We start from the raw sequence: 26,215 nt of genomic DNA, 5'->3' as shown, positions 1-26,215 counted from the left end.
TGAGATTTCATTAAACCATAATGAAAATATACCTGGCTCGTTTATTCTGCCAAAAGTGTGCCGTGTATTATGCTTCCTGGTTTTGAAACAGGTTTCACAGAAATCAAAGTCATCACAATTTCTGCACTTAAATCTAGGTCCATTAATGGGAAACATCTGACAACCATCACACCTAATTGTAACAAAAATAAAATCACTATATTAGCAACATTGCTTTAGAAAATTTAATAGAAGCAAATTATTGTTCTATGCATTTTAAAGATTTTTTCCCTCTTTTGGGTTTTCACATGCTGCCATCTTGTGGAATAAATGAGTCCAAGTTTTATGTTACGGAAGTAAAATATGAACAATTCAGAAGAACACAAAAAAGGTGAAAGGAATAAATATTAAACTTACGTAACCCCAGGATGAATACTAGGAACAAGTTCCATTTCTGACAATAATCCAGTCCAATGAGACTGCTGAGGAAAGTCAACAATGACATCCTTACCATTGGCACTAAAAGCTATGATAAAAAAAAGAAGATTAGATGGACTGTAACAGGACACTCATGTCAATAAATGACTTCTCCTACTTTTTTTTTAAACCTCTGAATCTGTGAAATTCTAGCAATATAACAGTAGTCTTGATTTGAAATATTGGGACTGTTTGGATCTAACAGTGGCAAATTATGAATTAGGAGTTATGGCATCTGCTGGACACATTTCATAGCCCTTCTGAATATCCATAGGTTAGGGTTAACCTAACCTACTAATTGTAGGCTAAGCTTGAGATTTTAATTCCCAATTAGCCTACAGTGTCTGGGTTTTAATGTTACACGGCCAGCATGATCCCCAACCAGCATGATCAAAATAGATGTGGAACATACCTGGCATAGGCCATGGCAAATCATGGCTTGTGCACAAATCAGGTCAATTACTTTGCATAGGAAACAATTTAGTTCATATACGTGACGCACAGATACTTTTAGTTCTATTTTTGTAATGAGCATCAACAGAATGCAAACCTATGTTTAAGCACCTAACGCAGGAACAACTGGAATATTTTATTTATTTATTATCACTTTATTTTGGAAATACAATACATGACACTTCATTACATCAAGTTGCATACAACTCTTTGAAAGTGCCCTGTGCCAAAATTCCCTGAAACACATCAGGAGGAAGGTCCAAAGAAGCGATTTTGCATTTTTCCTTCTATGTAATCTGGACTGCAGGAACAGGTGGAGCACTGCCCCATGTGCCTACCAGAATGACAAAGTGAAACACAGCTCTGCATTATTCATTAGTAATGCTTCCTTGATATGAACTAAAAGAGGAAGTTACAGAAATGCCAAGCCCCACTCTTATTTTTCAACAGGCAACTGTACTTTTGAGATTAACTTAAATAATAGTTTGGATCTTCTGTGATCAGAATTCCAGTCACAGAATGAATCTCCTCAGTTGCTGGCTGCTGCTTCCTTTTGCCGAAAAAAGCTACTCCTGAGGATTCAAACAGTGCAAGATGTCGTAAGAGAAAGCAAGGGGGGAGGAAGTGGCAAATACTGCATGGCACCAACATGAACAAAAGTGTGTTCCATGAATGTGATGGCGTATCTACTAGACCCAAGCCAATAACTTTCATACATATTGACAAACGCATTAAGAAAGTGTGTGCAGTGAGAGACCACACCTTCCAAATTGTCAAATGTTAACTTTCAGGCAACATTACTATTCTACAATTACAAAATACATCATTATGCACAACACATTGAGTCACATTTGTAATTTAATCATACACAGTACCTTTCACAACTCCCACACTCCTGTGGGTCACAGATCCCCATTTGTACTTGGGTGTAGTAACAGAGGTTTTAACACGCACTTTGTCACCAATCTTTATGTGCGAGGGAGAACTCTGTGGTGGAAACCCTATAAATTAGCAACAGAATGTTATCGATGTGTTTGGATTCTGAATGCATGAGAGATATACTTGGGTTCAGTTAAATATTTCAGCTTACCTATAAGTTCAACATGGATGTATCTGACCCAGTAAGTGCCACCTTTTTGTTGCCAGTCACATTGAACATTGAGATCATGCAGCCCATCACGATCCAATTTAATAACTTTGCCCACATCACCCTCACAAACTTCTTCATACGTCCGACAGCAACGAACCATCATCCCCACCTAAGAACAAAGAATGGAACCAATAGCACTCCAAGTAGCTCAGTATTTAATTACCTACCCAATATAGGACAGATGTCCCTTAACTTTACAGAAAGGGGCTATTCGTTTAGAAAACATGTCATCATTTACTCACCTGTCAAAAACACATCTGTATATTTTGCATACACAGTCACCCAACTTTAAAAACGTGCAGACTGAGCAATTAAACTAGACAGGTACATGGAAAACCTCTGAGATATGGACAGAATCGCTACCCTACTGAGATATTGAGGAAGCATATGCTACAAAAATCAACCACATTACAGAGAGCCTCAAGCAAATCCAGGAACCATTTGGGCCATATGTATATGCATGGTCTGAGAAATAGTTTTAGAAAAGCAGTAAGTGACTTAGTTCATACACTACATTAAATCATATTTATTTGGCATCACGTGAATGAGCAAGAATAAGTCACAGAAAGCCTCAACCGTATGCCCTTCCCTCTACCTCATAGATGAAGGAGGCTGCAAAAGTTCACTTGGACTTTTGCTCAGCCACAGCTTATTGTATCGTCCAGGCCACATGCTGGAGAGAAAAAAATAATATTCTAGTTCTGATCTGGGGGAAGATTTCTCCTCTCAGTATCAAATATGGAACCTTAGATTCTTATTCTCAGTAAAAGTACTGCATAAATAAATGGGGTGGCCCTACATCAAAGTCTTCAAATCCAATTAAATTATTTCCCTGCAACCCAGGACCAGGAATGTAAGATACTGCCTTATACAGCACCAAAACACTGGTCCATTAAATTAAGTACTCCCTATGCTAACGAGTGCCAGCTCTCCAGGATTTCAGGTAGGAGTCTTTCCAGCCTGTCCTGAAGGTGCTAGCCACATGTAAAGCACGTGCTCTACACTGATCGATGGCCACATGGAAGAAGAAAGTTACTTTTGATGTTATCATCAAACAAGGAATTTTCATTGCTCTTCAGTAAAAAGCAAAGCAACTCTACTTATATCATCTCGTCCAAACAGGTAGAAGCATTGTTCAAATGCACGTTTTACAGACAAACTCACCTGAATGTTCTCCCGCACATATACAGCATAATCGTCATTGCTTAAGAAATCAGCTCGTTTCTTGTAGGTTTGGCTTTCTGTTACAACAGCACCAGTGGACTGCAATTTAAAAGAATGCATAATGCTAATCACCACATCATAAAAGTTAAATTCTCTGCAAAGAAATCTCAAAGGTTTGCTGCCCCAAAGTTGTGACACATGTACCAGAAATACTGGACACTGCCTGTTGGTTTGAAACAATTTATAAGACTTTATTCCTATTACTTACTACAGGATATGCAGCCTCTGCTTCCTCCACATCCTCCGTTACTTCTTCATCCGAATATTCATCAGATACAGTGTCACCATCTGAGAGATCCGTAATTTGAACATCAGGATGATCCAAAAGCCATCCCACCAAGGCTTCTACCCCTAGAATAGAAAAGCCTAAGTGTTGGCGTCAACAATATTGTTCACATGAGCTGAAGGTTGTTTTTTTTAATCAACATTTCTTCACATTTACCACCTACTTCATATACCAGTGATGCTCCAAGTTATCCTCAAGGATTTGAACTATTCATTCCTTTAACAACTTTTATCCAATTTCCTGTCTTTAAATGCTACTTCCTCTTCAATCACTGCCTAATGTCAAAGTGTGATTAAGACTGAAGTCGGTACCTTTTCACATTTCTCCTACTCTTTTTTCCCGGTAGATAGCTTACAGTTCTGTGTTTCAAGAATGCAACCATGGGCTTATTGTCAACACATCTAAGCCTTTTCTCCCCACATTCAAACAAACGTTGCAGTGAGCTTGGATTTAGTACCCTTCCGCTCTCTCAGCATTGTGCTCTCTTATGTCCAGAAGCCTCTTCCTTCATCTAAGCACCTTCAGTTCCTCAAAATCGTCTTCCGCAAGACCCTCCCATAAACCATCATGGCATCCCTAGTCTACTGCACTCTAATCCTTGCCATTGTATTATGTTGCTATTGTATTATTTTGTATTATGGCTAAGTTTCAAGTACAAAGAAATAACACCAATGGTTGGTTAACACCCTGTTGACTCTAACACATAAAATACCTGGCAACCCAGAAGCACTTCCAGAAGTTCCTGAAAGTGATTTCAGGGCAAACTCGATATTCTTCCTAGGAAATCCCATTTCCATAAGCTGCACTACAATTGGAAGTGGTGGAATAGGGGATACTTTGCGTTTTTTGACTTTTGCAGGTCTGATGTGCTGGACTGTAACCGGCGTTGTGGCCTCACTGGAGCTACAGTCCTCGAAGACGGGAGTTGAGGGATGTGCAGACTCTACAGCCAAATACTGACACACAGCCAATGCCGCAGCCTACAAGAAGTTACACATAAACCACTTTGTAACTGAAATACATTCCACGTACAATACAAACACAATTGTTTTTACTTAGGAACTCTGAGGCACATTTAAAACTAGAAAATGTCAGTATTCAGAGCTGAACCACAAACCTTGGTATCTGATGCTGGAATCAAATCTAATGAAATGTTATATGTGCCACTAGCCTCGTTGTTTGGCAAATAAAAGTCCTTTGAGAAATGCTAAGACTGACTAACAGAGGGTACAAATTTTTGACACGTCTAGTCCATAGAGCAAGATTGACCTACTGCAATCCAACCGACAGCTGCAGTCCTAGCTATGGCTCTAGCTTCTGTTCTGGCATTTAGCACCTGACTGCAGATAATTTCAGATGAGTGCAAAAATACACAGACACCTCCATGCCAGGTTCCTATCACAACGACCCACTGCTCTGCTTCAGGATAACCACAGACTGAACAAATAATTATGCAAATAGAGGCATTTGATGAAGTCGGATGTTGCCTGTAAAATCCATTTGACAATAAAACTATTCATCCTTAAAATTCCAAATGAGACTGTTTTTTCCTTCCTCCTTGCCTCCTGGAATCTATTTAACCAATAACATCAGCTAATTGATATAAATAGGAATACACAGAAAATAAAATGTGGAATCAGTGTCCTAAAGAGAAATATTAACATGGTGTTCATGTTCAAATTTCAGCATTCCTCCATGTAATTTGTGCCCACTGGCAATGAAAGACTGGTAACTAAAATACAACTACAGCTAATGGTAATTCTATTTTAAAGCAATATACTGTCAAATGATTTCCAAACAAATTGTATACTGTTACGCCCAACTATGCCTAGCAGTGATATTATGTAATTTTAAGAATTCAACCATTCAATACATAGAAATTGAATGTAATGGAAAGATGCATTTCCTCTACAGGGAAACTCTTGCAGCCTTGCATATACAAACAATATAAACACACACATGCAAGGAATAAAAAGTGGGTACAAGTACAACTCATGAAGATTAAAATTAAGTAAAGGAAGAAACACGTGTGAATTGAATAAAAATCTATCCTGTGAAATAATTAAACTAGAACAGACAGAGAAACAAACTCAACCTGTTTATCTCAGGAGGAGCAACTACTATTTGGCTTCTCCGCTCTCAGAAACATTTCCACCGACTGCCATTCCATCTGCCGATAATGGAGGGAAAGGCATTATACTGGCTTGGTTGGGACTAACTTCCACTTGGCTTTTTTCCTTCCTACGAGCCTTTCATGCAGTGACCATGGTACTTGGGTTTTCTTACATTTTTTCTTCCTTTCCTGTCTCTTTTCTTTCTTTATCATATGCAGAAGCCAACAGAGTATCCATGCCAATTCTGTTGCACAAGCAGTCTCAAATGCTTAATTATTTTGTCTTTCTGGCAAGTCATGAGGCTCCCTTATGTGAGCTCTGACAACCTGCCACCTTCCAGAAACTAGCATTCTGCTTATTTCAGGTCTTTATGAAAGACCTTGGCTGTATGAAATCTCCCTGGTTTAGCAATGTGAAACAGACTTAGCAGGACCTGCTACTTGTGGAAGAGAATTTGAACAGTGAAATTGACAGAATAATCCCACACCATGGCTGCAAAATTGGAAGCTGTTGTTTTTAAAACTGTGAATAACCTCAACAGAAAGGGGTCAAAAAGGTAAAACACAATAAAACAATACCTACAACATCTTAATGGGAGAAAATTAAGATTTTTACCTCAAGTTCTTGCTTATCAAATATTGCCTTCACAGGTGACGGCTGTGTTGCTGCTGTCAGTAATTGTTGCAAGAGGATCATGGGAGGCTGAGGTCCTTCAGGGGACATGTCTCCTACATCAGGAGATGCCACAGCACCATCATCTTAAACCAAAAGGAATGGATTTAAGGCACAGAATCAACCACAGGCAAAACCAAAAACCAAAATACCTGTCCAAGAGTAGTTGACAAAAATGTTCCATTTCAAATGTAAACAAATATGTCAAGAAAGCAACGTGTTACATAATCAGTTTCTGAGACATGAAGTACAGTGGTACCCCGGCTCATGAACTCCTCAGTTCACGACCAAATCAGGTCGCGAACAAAAATTTCATTAAAAAGTTGACTCAAGTCACGAATTCCAAGTGGGGAGATGGCTGAGATCATGCTGGGGGTGGGGAGATGGCCGAGATCACACTCGTCTTTCCTGCAGGAGCGCAACCGCGATCTCAGCCACCTCCCCCCCCAGCATGACTGTGCCATCTCCCCCACCGAGCATGCCCATGTTTGCGCCTGTCTCTCCCCCACCAGTGCACCTGCGATCGCTCCCATCTCCCCCCTCCAGTGCACCGGGATGACGGGCGTGATCACAGTCGTGCTTGCAGGGGCAGGAAGATGGCCACACTTGTGCTTGGGGGGGCGGGGGGAGATGGTGGCGATCTTTGTTGTTCTTTGTCACTTTGCTTCATATTTTTCTGATTTAAAAAAAATAGTTACAGAATGGATTAACCTTATTTACATTGAATCTTATGGGGAAATTTAACTTGGCTCACAACCAGTTTGGGTCACAACCAGAGTCCTGGAACAGATTAAGTTTGTGAGCCAAAGTACCACTGCAGTTTACACTTGCCTACTTCCAGCTTGTAGACAAGCTAAATGTAACCCTAGATTGAGGTAGCAAACCAGCAATTCATTTATTTTTAACTTGTCCTGCCCACTCTGTCAGTTCCCCTCAATGGATGGATGTGAAATGAACCTCTTCATCCTACCTTGCTTCTCCATCCCTTCTGTTTTTATGGTAATTACTGAACCACATCTAACATATAACAAACTTTATAAGAAGGGAGTACATCTTTACTACTGACAGGAAACATGTCTCCCACTGAGGCTTCTAAGCTTTAGTTTTGTTTTAAAAGGTACTTCTTTGCTTTTGTTCTAAAAGATATGCCCTGCCAGAAGGTAGTGTCTGTAAATCAGACAGTTTGTCATGAAAGGAAATAGGGTAATCACTGAGAGACACCTCTCCTTCTTCTGTTGTTCTGCCTACTTTAACAGAAGAGGGCAGACATGAAAAATGAGGAAAATTCTAATCAAACAAAGGGGATTAAGCAGAAGACTATTACCTGTGGGAACTGAGCCAGCATCTTGCACTGCTGGTTGAGATAAGATTTGCCTTAACTTATCCTGGTGAGAAAGCAGAGCTCGGCCTGCTTTTAGAATGTAAAGTTTTAACTGCTGGCATCGTAGCAAATCCAAGTCTATTTGTCCTGTCCAAAACATAATACAATCATTGGTTAGCACAATTAAAGGGAAGCAATTACATGTTTATAATAAAATGTTGAATATATTTTAATACATATTCAAAGGGCTTTAGAAAAAGCTTGAGTGCTTCTTTTTAATATTCTCTTCAATGGTATCATCATCATCATTTTTATTACCATTTGCTTTCATGGTTGTATACTTTTAGAGAACACATGACCTATAAATCAAGAAAGACATACCAGAAAGACCCTGACTGGGAGTCTTCATTCTGTGTTTTTCTACTTTACTTCCAGCCAGGTTTACCAACTGAGCCCAGACAGACAGCATGGATTCCGTGAATGGTAAGTTATTCACATTAAAAGGGATCACAGGGAGCTAAAAAAAAAACCCAATAGTAATGAATGTCATTGTCATCATCGTCATCATCATCAACATCATGCAAATTCCTTACAGCTTAGAAAGTAAATTGTGGTTATTCCTTTGCTTTCCAACAGAAGCAAGTCCCTCCCAACTTTGGAGTTTATGAACCTCCTAGGCCTATGCAGCACAGGCACCCCACATTTCTGTTCCCACAGGGAAAAAAACAAGCCACCTCAGGGGTTCCTCCATCCCTCTCATACACACACCCCATGTAGGACATGCAGTTCTTTGGTTTTAATGGAACTATCCCATGAACTTCCATGAGAGAAACAGCTGAGACAAAGCAGACCAAAGTTCTGCCCCATAGATTAAGTGCTGTAGATGACTTTTACAGTTTTTGTACAATATCAGGAACAAGCACCATACCTGAATGTGAAGGCCACCAGCATTTCACAAAAAACAAAAGTTTTCAAGATGCACATGGTCCTGCTCATCAGCCAGAACACTTCCCCAAACAAAATGTAGTCCAAGCACTACACATTACACTGTGTGTAGTGTAGTTGCTTCACATCACTATCAAGACATCACTTAAATGCACTCACTGGTTTTAGCTGGCTGAGGGGACAGATTCGACACGTTCTCATGTCATAGAACTGCACTGTGATTTTTCCCTTGGGGGTGATCCTTGTCACTGTGCCTTCTCCAAATTCATCATGAACCACTTGGCCACCTAACCGCAGGCGACTGTCAATTCCACCAATGACTGCCAGAACAGCCATCAGGCCCCCCACCTCTGGACTCTCTGTGTCAGGGAAGAAGTCTTCTAAAACAGCCTAGTCAGAAAAGAGAGCAACACCATAAGCTATAGAGAGAGCGTCCCCTTGCCAAGAATGCAAATATTTTTATACATTTCAAAGAGCAACACATACATTTTATGTTAAACCAAACTTAACACTGAAAGAAAGCAATATTTCACAGAAAAAGGATCAATTATAACGCTATTTTAAATAAGCATATCTGATTAAATTCATTAACGATTATTTGCTTTTAAAACAAAAATGAGTTGATTTCAAAAATGTGGGAACTACCCCTTCTGACTGTTTTCCTGCAAAGATGTGGGTGATGGAGGTTAGCTGAGAGTTGATGTACTTGTTTATGAGTCCATTCCACTGGCTCAGTGAATGCAATGTCCTCAGCAGTGCTACTATCTCTTCTGCCAAAGTACTGCTGTGAGTTGCAGTCAAAGAGGCCTGAGGCCTGGCTTTCCTCCTCCTCAGAGTAGATTCTACAAAAGAAAAGAAGAAATGAGAAAGGGAAACCCCAAACAATTGCATGGTGATCATAAGAGAGAGAGAAAAACTTTCACCTCTGAGCAGTGGGATATCTGAAGAACAAGTAGTAAGTAGGCTACCAAGGAAGCCAAACAATTTTTCCACAAGGAATTTCATATCCCTTGACCTTTCAGTTTTATCCCAGGAGGGAAGCACTGCCTGTAATAAGTGCACTGCAAGGATCTAAAAGATTAAGAAAAACAGTTAATAAAAACTCTCCCGTCGTCCACTGAGAAAACACAAAAAATCAGCTTTGTAAGAATACTTAGACAGTTATGTTGTAGCAGTTAGCACTATAAGCCCTTCTGATAAGTGTAAGTCTTATACTTTCTTATACAAAAGGAAAAGCTTACTTAGAAAAAAACCTTCCAATATGCCTCTTTTTAAAAATATAGGGTGCCTCTTTATCATAATATGAGAAGGTACAAAATATACATTTTTAAATTTATGTATGTAATCTGTGAAGTTTGGCTGCATAACATTATAGGTGTTGCCTCTGGTAATGAAGCTGGAGATGTGTGCATGCAAGTTTGCCGGTTTCAAGAAGTGCAATAGCCAGGGTTCAAAGAGCTACCTTAGGCATATCCAAAGTCCACAGCAGATGACCTTCAGATATTTTAGACTACAACCAACAATGATGATAGTTTATGAAAGTTGCCCTCCAAGAAACTGGTGGACTCCAGGTTGCCCTCTGTTGTTTTAGACCATGCCTAGATGATTTTTCAAAAACTCGTTTTTCTTAAGAATTGTGGGTTTGCCATGCCGCATGACAAACTATTTTACACTTCCTCTTGATTTCAAAAGGATTCTCAGCACAGCTTGACAATTTTTTTGTGTGGCTGCTTAAAAAGAAAGCATTGTTTCCATTCAGCACATGAACCGAGCCATGCAATTATTTGGATACATGCCAGTACCTGTGCATTCTAAGCCAGCAAATTTAGTTTCAATAAACTGTATTTCAAATCCCTTTTATATCTAGGCTAAATGAAGGAGCAAAACCATAATGCAGGTGGAAAAAGCAGAAGGACGATGCAAGTCTTTGAGAAGACTGACCTTGCATCAAATTGAAGATATGAAGCATGGCTTCCAATCTGCTCTAGGACTCAACTGCTGACTCGTAAAACATAACTAGATGCATTACCTGTCGCTGTAGAGATGCAGCTGTGAATGATTCATGCCCCTCAACAATTTTCATTAGCAGAGTTATCCACTGTGATGTACTGAGAGTACTGCACATCTGAGGCATGAGTGCAATACTTCGGATAAATCCCAGTGTGCACCAGCTCCTGTGCTGCTCTTTATTGACCATCATATTTGGCAAGGAAGCTGAAAACAAACAAAATCACTCAAGTGCCATTCTCTTCTCAGCATTATTAACTCTCTGTGTTCTGAATACTAACTACAAATGGTTATCTTTAAAGTAAAGCAATTTTTCCAATACATTGGCCTTCATATTATAGAACATTAAGATACTGGGTGATATCAAATATTGCATGAGTGGGAAAAACTCCCTTCTCTTCCTTCCTTGAGGATTCCACAACCCTCTGGAGTAAATGAAGGGTAGCAAGTAGTCAATTGCATGGCTGAACGATTTCACTGGCACAAGGGCTTATCTGATTTGACTCATTCTTCTTCAGACTCAGGTACTTTATATTGAATTTTAACAGTTTTAGGTAAGCATAATAGCAGACTGCTATAAAATCTTACTGCAGCAAAATACTGATTTTAAAGTGAAGTGCTACAAATCCAATACACAAAGAAATATTTACTTTGAACACTTGAGTCCCCCATGTAAGCTCACTTACTGAAACAAATGAACAGCTGAAGACATGAAACGACGTAAATAATGTTAACCTTAAACAACATAACTGACATTAGGGTAAGAACAGGAATGTGATTAGCTGGAACAAGTATTTACTTGATTTATCTATTGTTCCACTCTCTACCAGCATGCGGAGCAGCCCACACAAAGTTCTGGTTGCTTCAGTTTGCATCACTTCAGCGTGGATTCCGGCAGAGAGGCACAGCGTTTGCAGCAGGTTCACTGTACTTGTCAGCATCATGGAAGTAGGATGGAGATTTCGTTCAACTTGCTCTCCTTCTGAAACAAGCGTCAAAGTAAAGGACAGAAGGCAATAAAAGTAACGCCTATTAGCTTATGTTTATGATCAAGCTAAACTAGTGAATACCTAGTTTAATGCTGTTAAACAAGCACCACTTCATAATGACTTGGTAAGTAAAATTGATACTTGGGAAGGTATCGTACAAAACTACAAGGAAGCCCCAAGAATTCTTGCTTTGTTAAATCACTGGGAGGTTAATATTTATTTATTTATCTTTTTATTTAAAACATTTCTATGCCACCCCCATCGCAACAAAGCCTCGGGGCGGTTCACAAATATCTCCCATTTCTGGAATGGCTGAAGACTTAGGGAAGTGTTAACATGGTAGAGGACATTGAGAAGTGTCAATTCAACACTCAAAAGGGAGAGGATTACATTGTCAATGGGGAGATATTGCTCACACCTTCTTCTGGTGCACTGCCTTCCTTCACATTCCTGCCCCCACCCCCAAATTTCAGTGCTTCTGAATTGTGCACTGGGTCCTTCTATTCTCTTACATTATTTCTCCTCCAGTCCTTCATAATTATGCTGTGCGGCCATTACTGTACAATTAGCACAAACTGTGCAGCCATTACTTTCCTGGTAAGTTCTCTACTCTACTTATATGCTCTTTTGGACAGCTGAGATGTACAAGGAAACTGACCAGGTGAGACTACACCTGTTAGGACAGCTGAACCTGTTCTTTGCACACTTAAAAAAAATTCTAAATTCTGTTCTTTTGTAATACAACACATTTGCATACTCCCAAGGACCAGTTGGCAAATAGCTCAATCAAAACTGGTGGAGGGGCAGCCACTGGAAAGAGATAGAGGGTGTATGTGCCTTTTTGCTAATCTGTGAGGACAAAGAAGAACCAGAGCATATTTGATCAAATCACAGATTATTGCTTGGCAATTGTGTTACCACTATGTTCAGCCCAGAACATCCTTACCAGAATCATCCTCTGTGTCTGAATCTTCTGTTGCAGGCTGAGAAGCAGGTGGTGGTTCAGCCAGTTTGAGATCATACTTGCCCTCTTTTCCCATCCTGTAAGAATTGGTACTGCCAGTATCCCACTGAACTCTAATCCATCCATCTTCACCCAATTCTCCAATCACACGACCCAACCCTGGAGGTGGACCATCCTGAAGAAAGAACAGTACCAGCATTGGCATATGGGTGAGAATTAGGGATATACCATAGACTAAATGAATATCTAGCAAACTGAGTGAATCAACACAAGCAGTACCTGATCACCCCATTTCCAATCTATGCCCCTCATCACTCTGGTACCAATCTTCATCATGGCTGCCAACTCAGGTCCTGAAACAGGAAGCTGAACTGGAGTGGTCTCTTTCCTGGACTCTTCTAGGACTGTAGCAGAAGCACCACGTGAGGAAGCAAGCACATCTTCTTCAACGTTGTCTGAACTGGGCCCTAATTCAGGAAGAAGTATCATGAGCTTTAGTGGCTATAATTCCCCTCTAAAATGGACACAAAAATAATAGAAGTCTAAGGAAAGGAGGCATGATATTTGAAGAACTGCTACACAGAATTTAGTTCAGCTTTCCAAGAGATCTAGGTTAGCCTTTCTGAAAGCAACATCCACAAAGATGTATTAGCATTGTTTGAAAACCAAAACAGAAAATGGATGGGAGAAACATTGTTTGGCTGTTGGAAGTACTCCAAGTGCTCCAAGCAGATCAGTGAAATGACAATAAAGACAGCTCTGCAAAATAGAGAACATACCTATAAGCCGCAATGTGGTTTGTGTCAGTGCCAGCATGCCAGAATTGAGAAGAAGATTCAAGGTGTTTGCACCATGCTGGAGAGTTAACATGTTAAGCATGACCAATAAGAAACGAGCTTGTGGAATTGTCCCAAGACTTGGTCCTGAAGGGTTCTCGTGGGTAATGGTTTGCAGAGGAACAGGTTGGATCCCTAGTGGGAAAAATAAGAAAGCAAGTGGCTATTTATCAGCTCAAGTAAGAAGCCTTTAGCAGTCTAAATAATAATAATAATTACTATTATTTTGCCTCAAGTTATTACTAAGTTGCCTCTGGCTGTGGATATTTACAGTGGAATCTCCAAACATGAACAGAATTTAATCTGAATAATGTTTGGAAATGCAGAATCGTATTTCTCTTGACTAGACTTGCTAACATTTCAGGTTTTCAAACAAAGAACTAGCATATAAGCTGAAGCTACAAGCACTATTCAAAGTATGCATAGCAGCAGCTCCCCTTCTCTCCATCCTTCTCAAAAGAAACTAATCCAGGGACTCATAGAAGATGAGCCAGAATCATCTTGGTGATGATGATCGTCAAGAATTTCTGCCAACTGTTAAAAATAACAATAAAATGATGCAACCACGTAATAAACACCGAGATTTCAATTGTACTTCTAACATGAAGAATTATTGCGGTAACCAGGAAGGGATGTGAGTGTGAAAGGACTGTGATCTATGTTTAGGTCACAGAATAAAAGAAAAATGTATTTCTTTTATTCAAAATTCCAGATGGTGGATCTCTGTTTTCTAGTAAATGAAGAATACACCTTGCAAACTGGAAGTCTGCCAATCTTGGACAAGAACAACTTAGAAACAATCAGGGAAGATAGCGTAATGCAGCATCACCCAGGCACATAATCTCACTCTCGGCCTCATCTGGCTATGCGGTTACACTATAAAGACAGAACTATCCAACTTTATAGATGGATACTGTACAGGCAGGATATTGTGACTGTTGTCCAAGATGTACAAAAATGAAAATTTTGAAACTCCATAAAAATAACTTGCACCCAACTAACAATGCAAAAGGACCAATTAATGAGGTTTCCAAGTAACAGAGTTTAAAGCAAAGAATTGGAGAAACTCACCTAGTTCTTTGAACCTGCTATTAGCATCCAGCAAAATGTTCCGAACATTTTGAATAGCCCATGAATACAGTTTCCCAAAAGTAACTTCCAGAAGCATCCGATTGAAGGGTGGAATCAGATCAACATCCTTTAAACAGTCTGTTAAAGGTTCCCTTTGTGCGTTAAAAGGAAAGACCATGGTTTGAGAGTCTTCAAAACTATACCCTACCTTATTACATAATGTAGCAGAATAAGAAGGTGCTGCTGCAAAGTGCTACAAAATTAACTTAACTCCAGGAAAGCAGAGCAAAGCTTCAATCTGCTTTTTTCAAAAGCCCTCAAAAACCTCATGTCTTTGTATTTACAACAGTTTCCTTATGCAATCTTGTCTCAGCTCCAGAGAAACCAAGTATTCCCATGGAACATAAATACGGCACTGGAGCCAAAGCAATCCCTCTTTTTACATGGTACTACAAGTATCTCCTTGTCCCCATTCTAAATTCTCTGTGCTTGATCCTATATTCCACCCAACACCATGAAGGGTACAATTAGTCTTAAAGAAACTATGGAGGAAATTACCCTATATTGGTTCCTTCTGGAATAAGTCTTTGCCATCCACAGAACATAGAGTATTGCACAGAAGGTAGCAAGAAGTTTTTGGTTGCCAACTTTAGAATAGTATCAATTCCCTCTAAACGAACTTCAGCTCTTTCTAGCTGCAAAACAGATAAGGTAAAGATCATCTTTCTGAAGGTGTCTTAAGTAGAAAGGCTTCAGGGACACAAAACAAGCCATGGTTTACCTGCTTCAGTAAGCACTTCCTCATTTTTTCTACATCAACAGGCTCTTCCTTTAGAGCAAATTCAACAATGGTGTTGAGAAGAGCAGACTGAGGATATAAGCCTTGGACATTTTGTTTCAGCCATTTGTATTTGTGAACCCCTGTAACTGTATTTATCAGTGGCTGCCATTTATCCTAGAAAATTAAATGCATATTTACATTACAAATTAATAACTCAAGACTTCAGACTGAAAATACTGTGTGCTCCAAAATGGCAAATTAACATATACAACTCAAGTCCCAAAGTCAAGGGAAGTCTTCACAGATTTGTCCATTCTCAGCAACATACTTATATGCATGATAAATTTTAACTTAAAAGAAATTGAATTCCTCAAGCAAAATACAGTATAGTATACAATAAGCACAAAGAAAGATCAACAATGGTATCCAGAATCTGCATTTATTCCACGAAGAGGCTACCTGCACATAACCTTGAGTTTACAAACTGATAGGATGTTGAGAACACAGAAGCATGCTGCGGGCAGCTTGACCACCTCTTCCACTTTTCTCCTGCTGAACCTGGTGGTTAGCCCAATAACAAGCAATGGGTTAACAGCTGGGTTGATTAGCTTCTAATCACACTTGTCACAATTGGCAGGGGGCAATTTTGAGTTGCTGAGTTGATTTTTGGGTTGCTCAATGAAAGCAGAAGAAGCAAGTATGTTGCAGGCAAGAATGCCCGTCTTCTCCTGCTCGTGCATGACAACCCATCAGTTATTTTAGCCATGGGTTGTCATAACATGAGAACCAGGTCAAAGACAATTTATCCAAGACTCAAAGCTAGTTCACATATTCAACAGGCCCCAGATCCATCCTGTGTAATAATAAAGGAATTGTACAGACTCCTGAACATCAGACATATTATATAAGAGACTGTTTGACAAAAGTGTCCCCACAAGTAGGTCTACATGCACAACTTTCATCTTCATATAGAAAGTATGCAACACTGTGTCAGCACACAAAAGCGTGAGCCCCAAATTTAGAATACTGGCAGTCTCTGAGTTACAAATCTCTGAGTTCCATACAACCCATACTTAGGAACAAACTGTCATAAAGCCAATTAATTTTAAGAAATTACTGCGGAAAATCATCATTGCCATAGAGACAGAAGAAGTGAAAGGGGAGAGAAGGAGATCTCCAAAGCTTCCCTCCTTACCCCACCTATCTGGAGAGGGAAATCCCACTAGCATTTATTTCCTTGCTGCAAAGAAGAGACACTGGTGAGCTGTGGGGGTACAGATGTTCGTGGCTTTTCCACTTTAGCAAGGGTTTTGCACTCCGAACCCCTGCAAATGTGGAGGGCTGACCATACATGATCCAACTTACATACAAATTTGACTTAAATACAAATTTCCATTTTCTCAGAAACGGAACTTGTTTGTAACCCAGGGATTATCTGCACCCAAGCCATTTCTAAATGGATACCCACAATTATCAGTTCAGAATGCCATGAAGTAGGGATGTGTGAGGAATCCTTTTCAGGATGGGAATCTGTTGGCTGCCCTGGGCTCAATACTCTAGGCCCCAGTCTTCTTTACAGAGACCAAGAGCCTGAGTTCCTGGTAAGCACAGCGTTCATGGGTTGTTTGCCAGGAACTGAGCAGTGCCCCTTAGCAGGAAGGGCACCTGGCCCACAGCACTGCCTTCCACATGTGTGCTGACTGTCACTGGCAACATGCATCAGGAAGAGCGGGAAGGCAACTGATGTGCCCACTTGCCACACCTCTTTCCTGCATGTGCCAGGCTGATCACCAGGACCCACTCACAGCGCCCCTTTCCTGTAGCTGCTCCTGATGGGGAAGGCTGCCAATTGCACGACCAGGGGTCCAGGAACATTCAGACTTCTTGGCTCAGCTTGCTTTGTAGTACCAGGCTAAGCACACAAGGAAGTCTGCCAACACTAGAGGGATGAAGTCCGAGAGGGTCTGGCCCAGTGATTCTACAATGCACATGTACTCTTTGACATTCAACTGCCAGGTATGCATATTCTGAACACTTGGCAGGTACTATGCAATTTGTCCATATTTCACGCTGGATACAATACCTTTGGTGATTTGACGGGCAATGGTCTTTTATCAGCAGTCACAGGGCTGTGAGGTATGACACATGGCTCTTCCAAATCACTCCCCTCATTCCCAATTTTGGTTTCTTCTACATCAGAAGAGTCAGTCTTTTTAGGGACTAGCAGTGGGGGAAAAGGGAATCCAAAACACACCACACTGTTATTAGCCAATACAAGAAAGGTTTACAGTTCCACAAAAGATAAGTCAACTAATTTGCTTTATGAAAAACTGTCTCGCTTTATCCAAAATGGGATGTTCATAGTTAAACATATTCAGGGGACCACATCTCTTTCTGTGCCTACCCAATTTATAACTGCACTGAGTGTTTGAAATAACAAGATGGAATCTGCATGGACCTGGCACCTGACAACAATGAAGAAACCTTCCTTCGGAAATAAGAAAAAATCCACCACATTATACCATATGTCAACAAAATCCACATACTGCAGTGCTTCCAACCAAACATTGTATTTCAAAATACTTTTACCTCTCTTTTTCCTTCTCTCTCTAATTATCTTCTGAACTACCCTTCTCCATCGAGGCAAAGAACTTAGGCTTTTAAGCTTAGACATGATGGAGAGGTCATTACACACTGCTGGACGTAGTTCATTGAAGAGGAATCTCAAACGTTCAATTACAGGAGCACAGACTTCTTTGTAAGATCTTCCTTGCTCCTGATGAGTCTAGTAATGGAAACAATAGTAGTGGAAGCAGGTCACTCTGTTCCTAAGGCAACACTAACCACTATTTCAGCTAAGTAATGGTATGGGGGAGGAGGGTTGTTTGATTGCTTGATTCTTACCTTGATCAAAGAACATTTTGCTTGATAGACAACACGACACACGTCTGCTACAGATTTTGGAAGTACTCGGTGTTTAACTTGGTCAACTCCCAACATAGCAGGATGAACAAGAGACAGTGCTATATGACCTTTATGAGCAGAAACAGAGAGACATAATCTCACTGTAATATTCAACAAATTGTTCAAATAATACAGTCATAATTTTAAGATAATTCTTGTCAAACATCAATACCTAAATCTTCATGCTTTAGAAGGCAACATAACAACAGACGTCCTACTTCTTCCACAGGATGCTCCGGTGGGAATGTAATTGGTGTTGTCAAGTGACACTGTTTGCAGTATCTCTCCACTTGACATAAGAAATCCTGCACAAAAGTATATACATTTAGTGGAAAATCATTACAGCCTAATACTCTGTGAATTTAAATAGACATGAATTTTTAAATTAAAAATTAAATATTTGGAGTTATGTAGTAACTCTATTTTGGGCTAAGGAACTTAAATATTATCCTTGACTGGTGTACAGAAAGAAAGACACAAAGAAAGAGAAATATCCTGTAAAACAGTTGGGCCAAAGGGATTTCTTGCACTTCATCAGCATTACTTCCAAAATTAAAAGGAGCTAAAAGAAAGAGAGCAGACTGGAAATGAATGACAGGCAAACAAAACACACACCAGAATGTGGACACCTGGCCCTTTTACTGATTTGCCGTACCTCCCCCTTTGAATTGTTCTGGCTTTCCTATCCATACTGGAAAGAAGTTATTTTGCCCTGTTTCAACTTCTTAAACAATCAACTGCTCAGCCTCCAATAACAGGGATAACAGGAAGTGCCCCATAGGGAAATTGAGAATCAAATGTTGCTAAGGATCAGCATCTATAGGCAGTTGGTTAAAATTCCTAATAAACTCACACTCTAGTTATGGTACTGTTTCCAGGGCCCTTATCCACCATTGCCCATAATCCCTCATCCTCTGAGGAAAGAGTCTTATAGCTTCAAAACAACAATGACCACCCTGAGATCTGGGTGAGTCCACATACCTTCTCTTCCTCTCTAGACCAGGGTCCCATAGGACAAAACCACAAAATGGCTCCCACAGAGCTGCAGCTAGTCACATAATGGCTGCCATGGGAGCCTGACTAACCAAAAGAGATGTGTGCATATGTGTATGGGGGAGGAAAAATAAAATAGTGGCTGGAAGGGAGGGGGAAAGAGTTGCCTCCTAACCTACCAGATCTTCTTCTATTCCAACAGACCTTTCCACTTTGTTCTTTCACTCCCAGCCTTTAGCCTTGTTTATTATGTTCATACCCCACCTTTTTTCCTTCCAAGAAAATCAAGGTGGTTTACCTAATTCGCCTCCTCCTCTCACTCTTATCCTTGCAACAACAAGCCTGTGGTGCAGATTGATCTAAGAGTCGGTGGGTGGCCCAAAGACACCGAACTGGCTCCATGGCTGAGTGGAGAATAGAATCCAGATTGCCTGAGTCCCAGTGCCGCCCTCTTAACCATTATACCACACTGGCTCTCTTTCAGCATCCTTCCTCACTATTACTCTTCCTTGCTGGTCTTTCCACTTCCAACTTGTAGTGAACTTCCCTTCACCTCACTGCTTTTCCCCCTTCCTAGCCTCTAACTCTAGCTCACTTTTGCTTCCTGCCTGCTGAACTGCTGGTCTTGGGCAGGTTCAAAAACAGGACAAACTATTATCACAATGCTTTTCAATTGTTTATTATTATTTTAAAGGGTAGGAAATGAAGAGCACTGGAGATACCCACAGCTGCCAAGCTGGGAAACCCTGTCTAGACCCCTCAAGACAAAGTGCTGCAAGCCAGTGGGGAGGGAAAAACTGCTGGCTTCTGTCAGCCTTTGCCCTTACAACACTGCAGTGTTACCTTCACAGTATGATCCTGGATACTGTTGTCTGCAATTGCTTGTAGAAATGGCTGTGAGTGGTCACTCAAAGTCAGCCGATGGGAATACAGCTTTGACTTGTTAGGAGTAGTGTTACCAGGAGAGCTGCAATGGTCTTCATCTTTCTCCTCATTATAACTGTAATGTATTTGACTAGTTTGCAAGCCTCCAGAGAAAATAGAGGACTTCAACCATTCTACAAAAGAATAAAAGTATATTGCTATTATTATATCCCTATTATATATTATGTAATTGCTTATTTAATCATAATGTATTTACAGTCTTGAAAAACAGGTCATAATGCAATAAAACATTGTTTATATTTAATTAAAAAAGGGAAAATATCTACCTTGGGAAAACTGTGAAGTACAAATACTACAGGCGACTTCTTCAGAAATGTAGAATTTTGTGACAGCCAATTTCCTGTTTAGTCTCAAAATTATTCTTTCCAATAAATCTAGACAAATGAGTATTCCTAATATTAAGCATGACTATTAGCCCAACTCAGCCTATGCCAACTGCAAGTGTTTTCTACAGTCTATAGCAAAAGTAATTCTCTGCTACCCAAAGACTTGCTTGTTTGGTTAAATTGGAGATGCGAAGGACTGAACTCATGAACTTCTTGAAGCAAAGCAAGTGTTGTGTCACTGAGCTCTCTCCCTATTATAGTTCTTAACTAGGGAGGCAATTTAACTCCCTACTTTAGCAAATTTTAAGGTCTTTCCCTTGCTATTCCTTTATTTAGCCTCATAATTATTTAAACAGTGCCTTCCAGGTTTGCTAGGCCCACCATTGAAATTACATTTACAAGTTGCAAAGGACATACTAATGAGATGTAAGGATAATTTTGCTTGAGATAGTAGTTTTTTTTTGCAAACTTACCTAATTAGATCTTGCTTTTGAAATGAATTACTACAACAAATTTAATGAAGAATTAACCTCAACAAGATTAATGGTGCTCATCCTCTTAAGTTTTAACTTTATTACCTTCATTAACTAAGTTTTAACTTTGTTTACTTTTATTCCAAATAACTGAGAGACTCTTTCTCTTGGAAATGAGTAAATTTCATAAGATATGCCATTGATAGCTGCCATCTTATGCACACTTACCAGGACGCAAATCAAATTGAGGCTTGCTTCCAAGTAAATATGCATACAACTGCACTTTTCTTCATTCACCCCAGCTATCATTTGGCTAGAATTATATTTAAATATGGATCTAAAAGGATGGGGGAAAGACCACCACATTCTCAATGTCGTATTAGTTGCACTTATATTTAAAGTAAAGATATTCTTACTGGCACACTCAACCTCCACAGGAGAAAGCTGTGTACTCATCGCTAGGTATGAAGCATGTAACCCAAGAAGAAGCCCTAAATTTCTTTCAGTGTCAATGAGAGGTGATGATAGACTACCAGTATCTGGTGTAGTGATCACTTCCTGATCAGGCTAGAACAGAAAAAAAAGGTCATTAGATTTGAGACTGAAAGCAAGTCTCCCAACCCATCAAAAATGATTAATAATAAAGGGACTCAAATGTCATATTCAGCTGAGATACATAGGACATGCAGGAATGTTCAAGGGGGACGGGCAAGACAAGAACATAGTAAATGGCTAATAACTGCTACTTTTAAAATGTTCTGTTCTGTTACGAGTTTTAAACCAGAATGCTGCTCTGTTGAACATGTTCAGACAATCTCTTAATCAGGGGGATGACACCAGAAACCCATTCCCCTTAAAACACAATGAGAAAGCACAAGTTACCGTTTCTACAAAATTTTACCTCCATATATTGGCCAACACAGAAAGCATGCATGGATTCCCTCGTATCTTCAAACTGCAGTGCTGCTTCCAAAGCAACCACAGGATCCTCTCCTGCAAACTGAGCTGAAGAAAACAGGCAATGAATTCAGAGGGCAACCAAACAAAAAATTGGCTCTGGTTATCTTTTGTGTTAGGGAAGAAAAATCTCACCAAGTATACTGCTCCCTGTTAATGACTGTGTTTGAAAATCCTTTATATCGTACACTTTGCCATCAATCACTGTCCAGAAGCCACCATCTTTATTGTGGTTCTCCAGGTCAGCTTTTCGTATAAGTGTCACTTCCTCATTATTTCTGCAATTCTGTCCTGTAAAGAATGAACCTAACAGGTAGGGATGCAGATAAGGAGGGGAGAATTAATACCAAGTGAAGGAACTGGATAATATGGAACATACTATGTACATATGTATCCTACAACACAAATGTTTATTGATAAGATAGGAAGTTTCAAAACCTACTCAAAAAGATAAATTCTGCTAGGATCCAGGAATCCATTTATATTTTCAAGCATCCACTTACATTTTATATGCTTTCAGGAAAAAACTTACCCATTATTCCTGGCCATGCTAAGTCTTCATTGTCATCTCTCTCTTTACCAGGAGCTAAATGGTTAAATCTGTCCAGATGTTCTAGTAGACCAGCCAATAAAGGAATTGCACCAGCTTCCTGTATAAGTCCAGCATTTTTACTGAGAAGTAGTACTATAGATACCACCAGCTCTGGAAGGAGTACACCTAAGGGATTAAAATATTGTTTAGTAGAAAGCTAGAAGCATAACTTGGCCAGAGCGACTTATTTTATATTGTTAATTTGTTTTATATTTTTAATGTATTATATTTTAATTTATGTTGTGAGCCGCCCCGAGGCTTCGGTGAATGGGGCGGCATAGAAATGTTTTAAATAAATAATAAATAAATAACTTGCAATTACTCTTAACAAATTGCAATGGGTTGTATCCAAGCTGCCCTGCCATGAATGCAAGGCAGCAAGGTCTAGCCAGAGAAAGAGGAGGGAGAGATGATCTTAACAAGTTTTCCTTTCTATCTGCAATTCCCTGTGCTGCCTTCCTTGCTGCTCTGGAGGTTTCTCCAACCCTCTGAAGCAATTTTTCAACAGATAAATGTGGAAGTAGGGATGAGTGAAAACTGTCTCCAACATGAGGCAAATGCTCCAGCTTGAGCTGAATTCTACTGAGGACAACTCAGGATCTAACCCTTATATTTTCTTTACTTTTTCAGAATCCTAACATGGTCTAACAAATGGCAAGAGACAGTACCTGTTAGATCTCCATCTACAACACGAGATACTTCTGCAAAATGTCTATGGCTAGTAGAAGCAATGCTAGTTGCTACAGGCAGTATGTCTCCAATATGAGTACACAAAAGGGCTGTGTATTTCTTTAGCAGAGAGCCAACTCCTAGGAGATCAGGACCTGTCCAAAGCAATAAAAAATAGAGACATGCACACTATATTCACAATCATAACTTTCAATGACCAAAAATGAAAAGAAAGCAGCAATTGGAAAAGACTTTTAATTCACCAGCACATCAGAAGCAGGCTAGCAAAAGTAATCTTTAAAAAATGCACTACTTACTATATGTATTAGGGATCTGTCCAACATTATCCCCTGGATACAGCTTACTAACAAGCAACCGCTGAAAACGTAGCAGCAAGTCCAAAGAAGCAGACCTCTCTTTATTGTAATGTTCATGGTCTAAGCAAGAAGAAATGCGACGAGCCACATCTTTCAGTTTAGCTATTGTCTGTGAAGCAATGTTCCTGACAGAAATAAAATTTTAAAAACAAGGTTTTTAAAGAGATAGTGTACAAGAGATAACTAGCAGGCAACACCAAAAAATAAATAAAAATCCAGCATGACTTCTTGAGAATCTGGTGGCCCCTGCATTTAGTACCACATTGTCTCAGAAATGTACTTAGTTGGTGATTCTTTTAAAAATGAAGACAATATATTTTTTCCATATCCTACCTCCCCTCTACCCAGTGTCTTACAAAGCAAAGGGGTTAATACCATAAGCCAATAAATAAGCAGGACTGTGCTGAAATAATGTGAAATGCAGTATTCTTAAGGCAATTACAATGACAGAAGTCCTTAGCAGCCTCATTCCCAACCTAATGTCCTGCAGATATTTTGGACTGCAACTACCAAGAAATCACTGGCTATGCTGGCTGAGGCTGGTGGGAGCTGACATCCAAAACATGTGGAGGACACCAGGTGGGGAAAGACCAATATAGGATATGCACTCTCCATTAAAAAAAAAAATCTTATCTAAATGGCCACCACACCTACTATGGTTGTGCCAAAGAGTTGTGCTATGCCCAACAATTTTTTCTGTAATAATACCAGTTCCCAATGCCATATTACAACCTGCTTTTGAAATTGCCCATGATTTCAAAAGCAGATTGGGATGCGGTGAAAAACTTGCCCATGCAAATTTGCCACTCAAAATAGCGGGCTGTCACTTGCATCTTTCAGTATTGGGCTCACAGGTAGGTCTCCAGCCTAAATTCCTCTCCTGCTGTCTTTCTCTTGACTTGAGTATTGTTGTCTTTGCTAGTCAAGAAGTCATGTCTGACCCATCGCGACCCCATGGATAACATTCCTCCAGGCCTTCCTGTCACCTTGATTATTACTGTGCAGTAAAAACTCAATAGTCCAGGAACAAAGGAGAGGCCAAAACAGAAGAATACAAAAATAAAATGAAAACCAGGAAACATGTGGAGAAAGGCAATAGTTCTGGAACAGCCTTGTTTTTAAAAACCTACCTTAGTAACTGCTGGATTAATTGAACCAGAGGCAAGCTTTGTTTCCCTGCTGATTCATAGATCCCAGTATTAATGAGATCTTTGTCCAGTGGTGTTCTATTCCTATGAAGTGTTGATGCATTTGCTTCCTGTTCATCAATTTCTTTTTCTTTCTGAGCTTCTTTTTTTGCCTCAATGTCCTACAAAATAAAATGTTTAAAGTGAAACCATTTAACAATCTGTGGAAAGGACAGAGTCATGTTCTCTAAATGAGACCCAGAATATATGTCCACTGAGAACTACATAAATGCCATTCCATTAGCAGAACTTTCTCCTTATAATGCTTTTAACAGTCTTGGTACTGCTATAATGTGACAGATTACAGAGAATTCAGAGATTGATGGAATAGAAAGCAATAGGAGCTGCACTAGAAGTGAAATAATTTCAGTAAAGTGAGCTGCTGAAATCAACAATGCTAAGATATTGAGTAAGTCACTACATTCAAAGAAGAATTCTGAACTAATTTAAGTTGGAGGAATATGGATGTAGCAGCATTTAGCACAGAGGAATTATGTTGGTAAATATATGATGGCAAAGATGGTTTCCCTGTTCACATATAGATCTGAATCTCTGCACATCTCCCTACTATCATGTCATCCTATATCTTACCTGCTAGGTAATGGCTCCAACTGTGGACAAGAAAGTAGGGCCTTTGATCTTAATGCCTAGCCAGGTTTAGGGCTCTAAAGACCAACATGGGCATCCTGAATTGGGCATGGAAATGAACTGGCAGCCAACATAACTGATACAGAACAGTTGTGATAGGTTATGAATGCCTGCCTTACCCAAGCTTTAGAGCTGTTGCATTCTGCACTGTTTTCAGCCTATGAACCCTCTTCAATGTATGAGAACAACGTTCAATGTTCTCATACAGAACACATTACTGTAATCCAATCTTAATGAAACCAAAGTACACATCATAGCAGCTAGGCCAGTTTTCTCTGAACAGATCCATACTGCTTAACCTACCTAGCTGTTAAAAAGTTCTCCTGTAAACCAATTACACTCTGACATTCATAGACAATGGTATGTTCAGGAACACCTCCAGATTGTGTGCTTGGCCCTTAAGGGGGAATACGATCTCATCTAAATTTCCAAATGCAGATTTCCAAACGCACAGTAAAAATGTCTGTTACTCTGGATTTATAATGTGGTATACATTGCTATCACTCAGTAAGTTTTAAGCAGTCATCACTTCCTCCAATAGGCACTGCTAATCTAAACTTTCAAAGTTAGCAATCTGGGTAGTATAAGATTCCACAGCAGGAAGAGACAGGGTCTCTTTTAACATTGGATTTTTATTTAAAGTGAGATAAGTGCTTTCTAAACAAATGAAATTAAAAATGAGTAGGAAAGCGTGCTTGATCTATAAAGACTTATCACAAGTAATTATTGTACTCCATGCCCTGCCCATCCACACTAAAGAAACTACACTCTTAGCCGATCCTTTACAAATAAAATATTCATTCTAAATATTCATG

At 39.7% G+C, this 26,215-nt stretch overlaps 1 protein-coding gene across 6 annotated transcripts in view; it reads right to left on the bottom strand.

Moving 5' to 3' along the window:
• The window catches only part of HERC2 (HECT and RLD domain containing E3 ubiquitin protein ligase 2), a 101,755-nt gene that overhangs the window by 42,275 nt on the left and 33,265 nt on the right, over window positions 1–26,215 (bottom strand). For 5 of the 6 annotated variants that reach the window (XM_044433102.1, XM_044433137.1, XM_044433129.1 and 2 more), the window contains 33 exons: window positions 24,696–24,874; window positions 23,506–23,690; window positions 23,188–23,343; window positions 22,460–22,645; window positions 22,063–22,233; window positions 21,872–21,975; window positions 21,387–21,537; window positions 20,070–20,284; window positions 18,406–18,538; window positions 18,174–18,301; window positions 17,859–18,054; window positions 17,353–17,489; window positions 15,270–15,443; window positions 15,047–15,183; window positions 14,489–14,640; window positions 13,361–13,552; window positions 12,861–13,048; window positions 12,564–12,756; window positions 11,428–11,610; window positions 10,651–10,835; window positions 9,545–9,692; window positions 9,267–9,463; window positions 8,781–9,011; window positions 8,058–8,193; window positions 7,680–7,823; window positions 6,299–6,441; window positions 4,282–4,549; window positions 3,492–3,634; window positions 3,224–3,322; window positions 2,000–2,168; window positions 1,785–1,910; window positions 397–505; window positions 33–172 (listed from right to left, as the gene is read on the bottom strand). In XM_044433102.1, the coding sequence (XP_044289037.1) occupies window positions 33–172; window positions 397–505; window positions 1,785–1,910; window positions 2,000–2,168; window positions 3,224–3,322; window positions 3,492–3,634; window positions 4,282–4,549; window positions 6,299–6,441; window positions 7,680–7,823; window positions 8,058–8,193; window positions 8,781–9,011; window positions 9,267–9,463; window positions 9,545–9,692; window positions 10,651–10,835; window positions 11,428–11,610; window positions 12,564–12,756; window positions 12,861–13,048; window positions 13,361–13,552; window positions 14,489–14,640; window positions 15,047–15,183; window positions 15,270–15,443; window positions 17,353–17,489; window positions 17,859–18,054; window positions 18,174–18,301; window positions 18,406–18,538; window positions 20,070–20,284; window positions 21,387–21,537; window positions 21,872–21,975; window positions 22,063–22,233; window positions 22,460–22,645; window positions 23,188–23,343; window positions 23,506–23,690; window positions 24,696–24,874 (5,398 nt within the window). The remainder of the gene's footprint in view (window positions 1–32; window positions 173–396; window positions 506–1,784; window positions 1,911–1,999; window positions 2,169–3,223; window positions 3,323–3,491; window positions 3,635–4,281; window positions 4,550–6,298; window positions 6,442–7,679; window positions 7,824–8,057; window positions 8,194–8,780; window positions 9,012–9,266; window positions 9,464–9,544; window positions 9,693–10,650; window positions 10,836–11,427; window positions 11,611–12,563; window positions 12,757–12,860; window positions 13,049–13,360; window positions 13,553–14,488; window positions 14,641–15,046; window positions 15,184–15,269; window positions 15,444–17,352; window positions 17,490–17,858; window positions 18,055–18,173; window positions 18,302–18,405; window positions 18,539–20,069; window positions 20,285–21,386; window positions 21,538–21,871; window positions 21,976–22,062; window positions 22,234–22,459; window positions 22,646–23,187; window positions 23,344–23,505; window positions 23,691–24,695; window positions 24,875–26,215) is intronic. The other variant, XM_044433121.1, reaches the window with a different exon arrangement.

This window comes from Varanus komodoensis, unplaced genomic scaffold, assembly GCF_004798865.1.
Source record: "Varanus komodoensis strain SLA01 unplaced genomic scaffold, ASM479886v1 scaffold1, whole genome shotgun sequence".
Classification (NCBI taxonomy): domain Eukaryota; kingdom Metazoa; phylum Chordata; class Lepidosauria; order Squamata; family Varanidae; genus Varanus; species Varanus komodoensis.
Note: the sequence above shows the minus strand (reverse complement) of the source record. Positions and strands in the feature narration are given on the sequence as shown.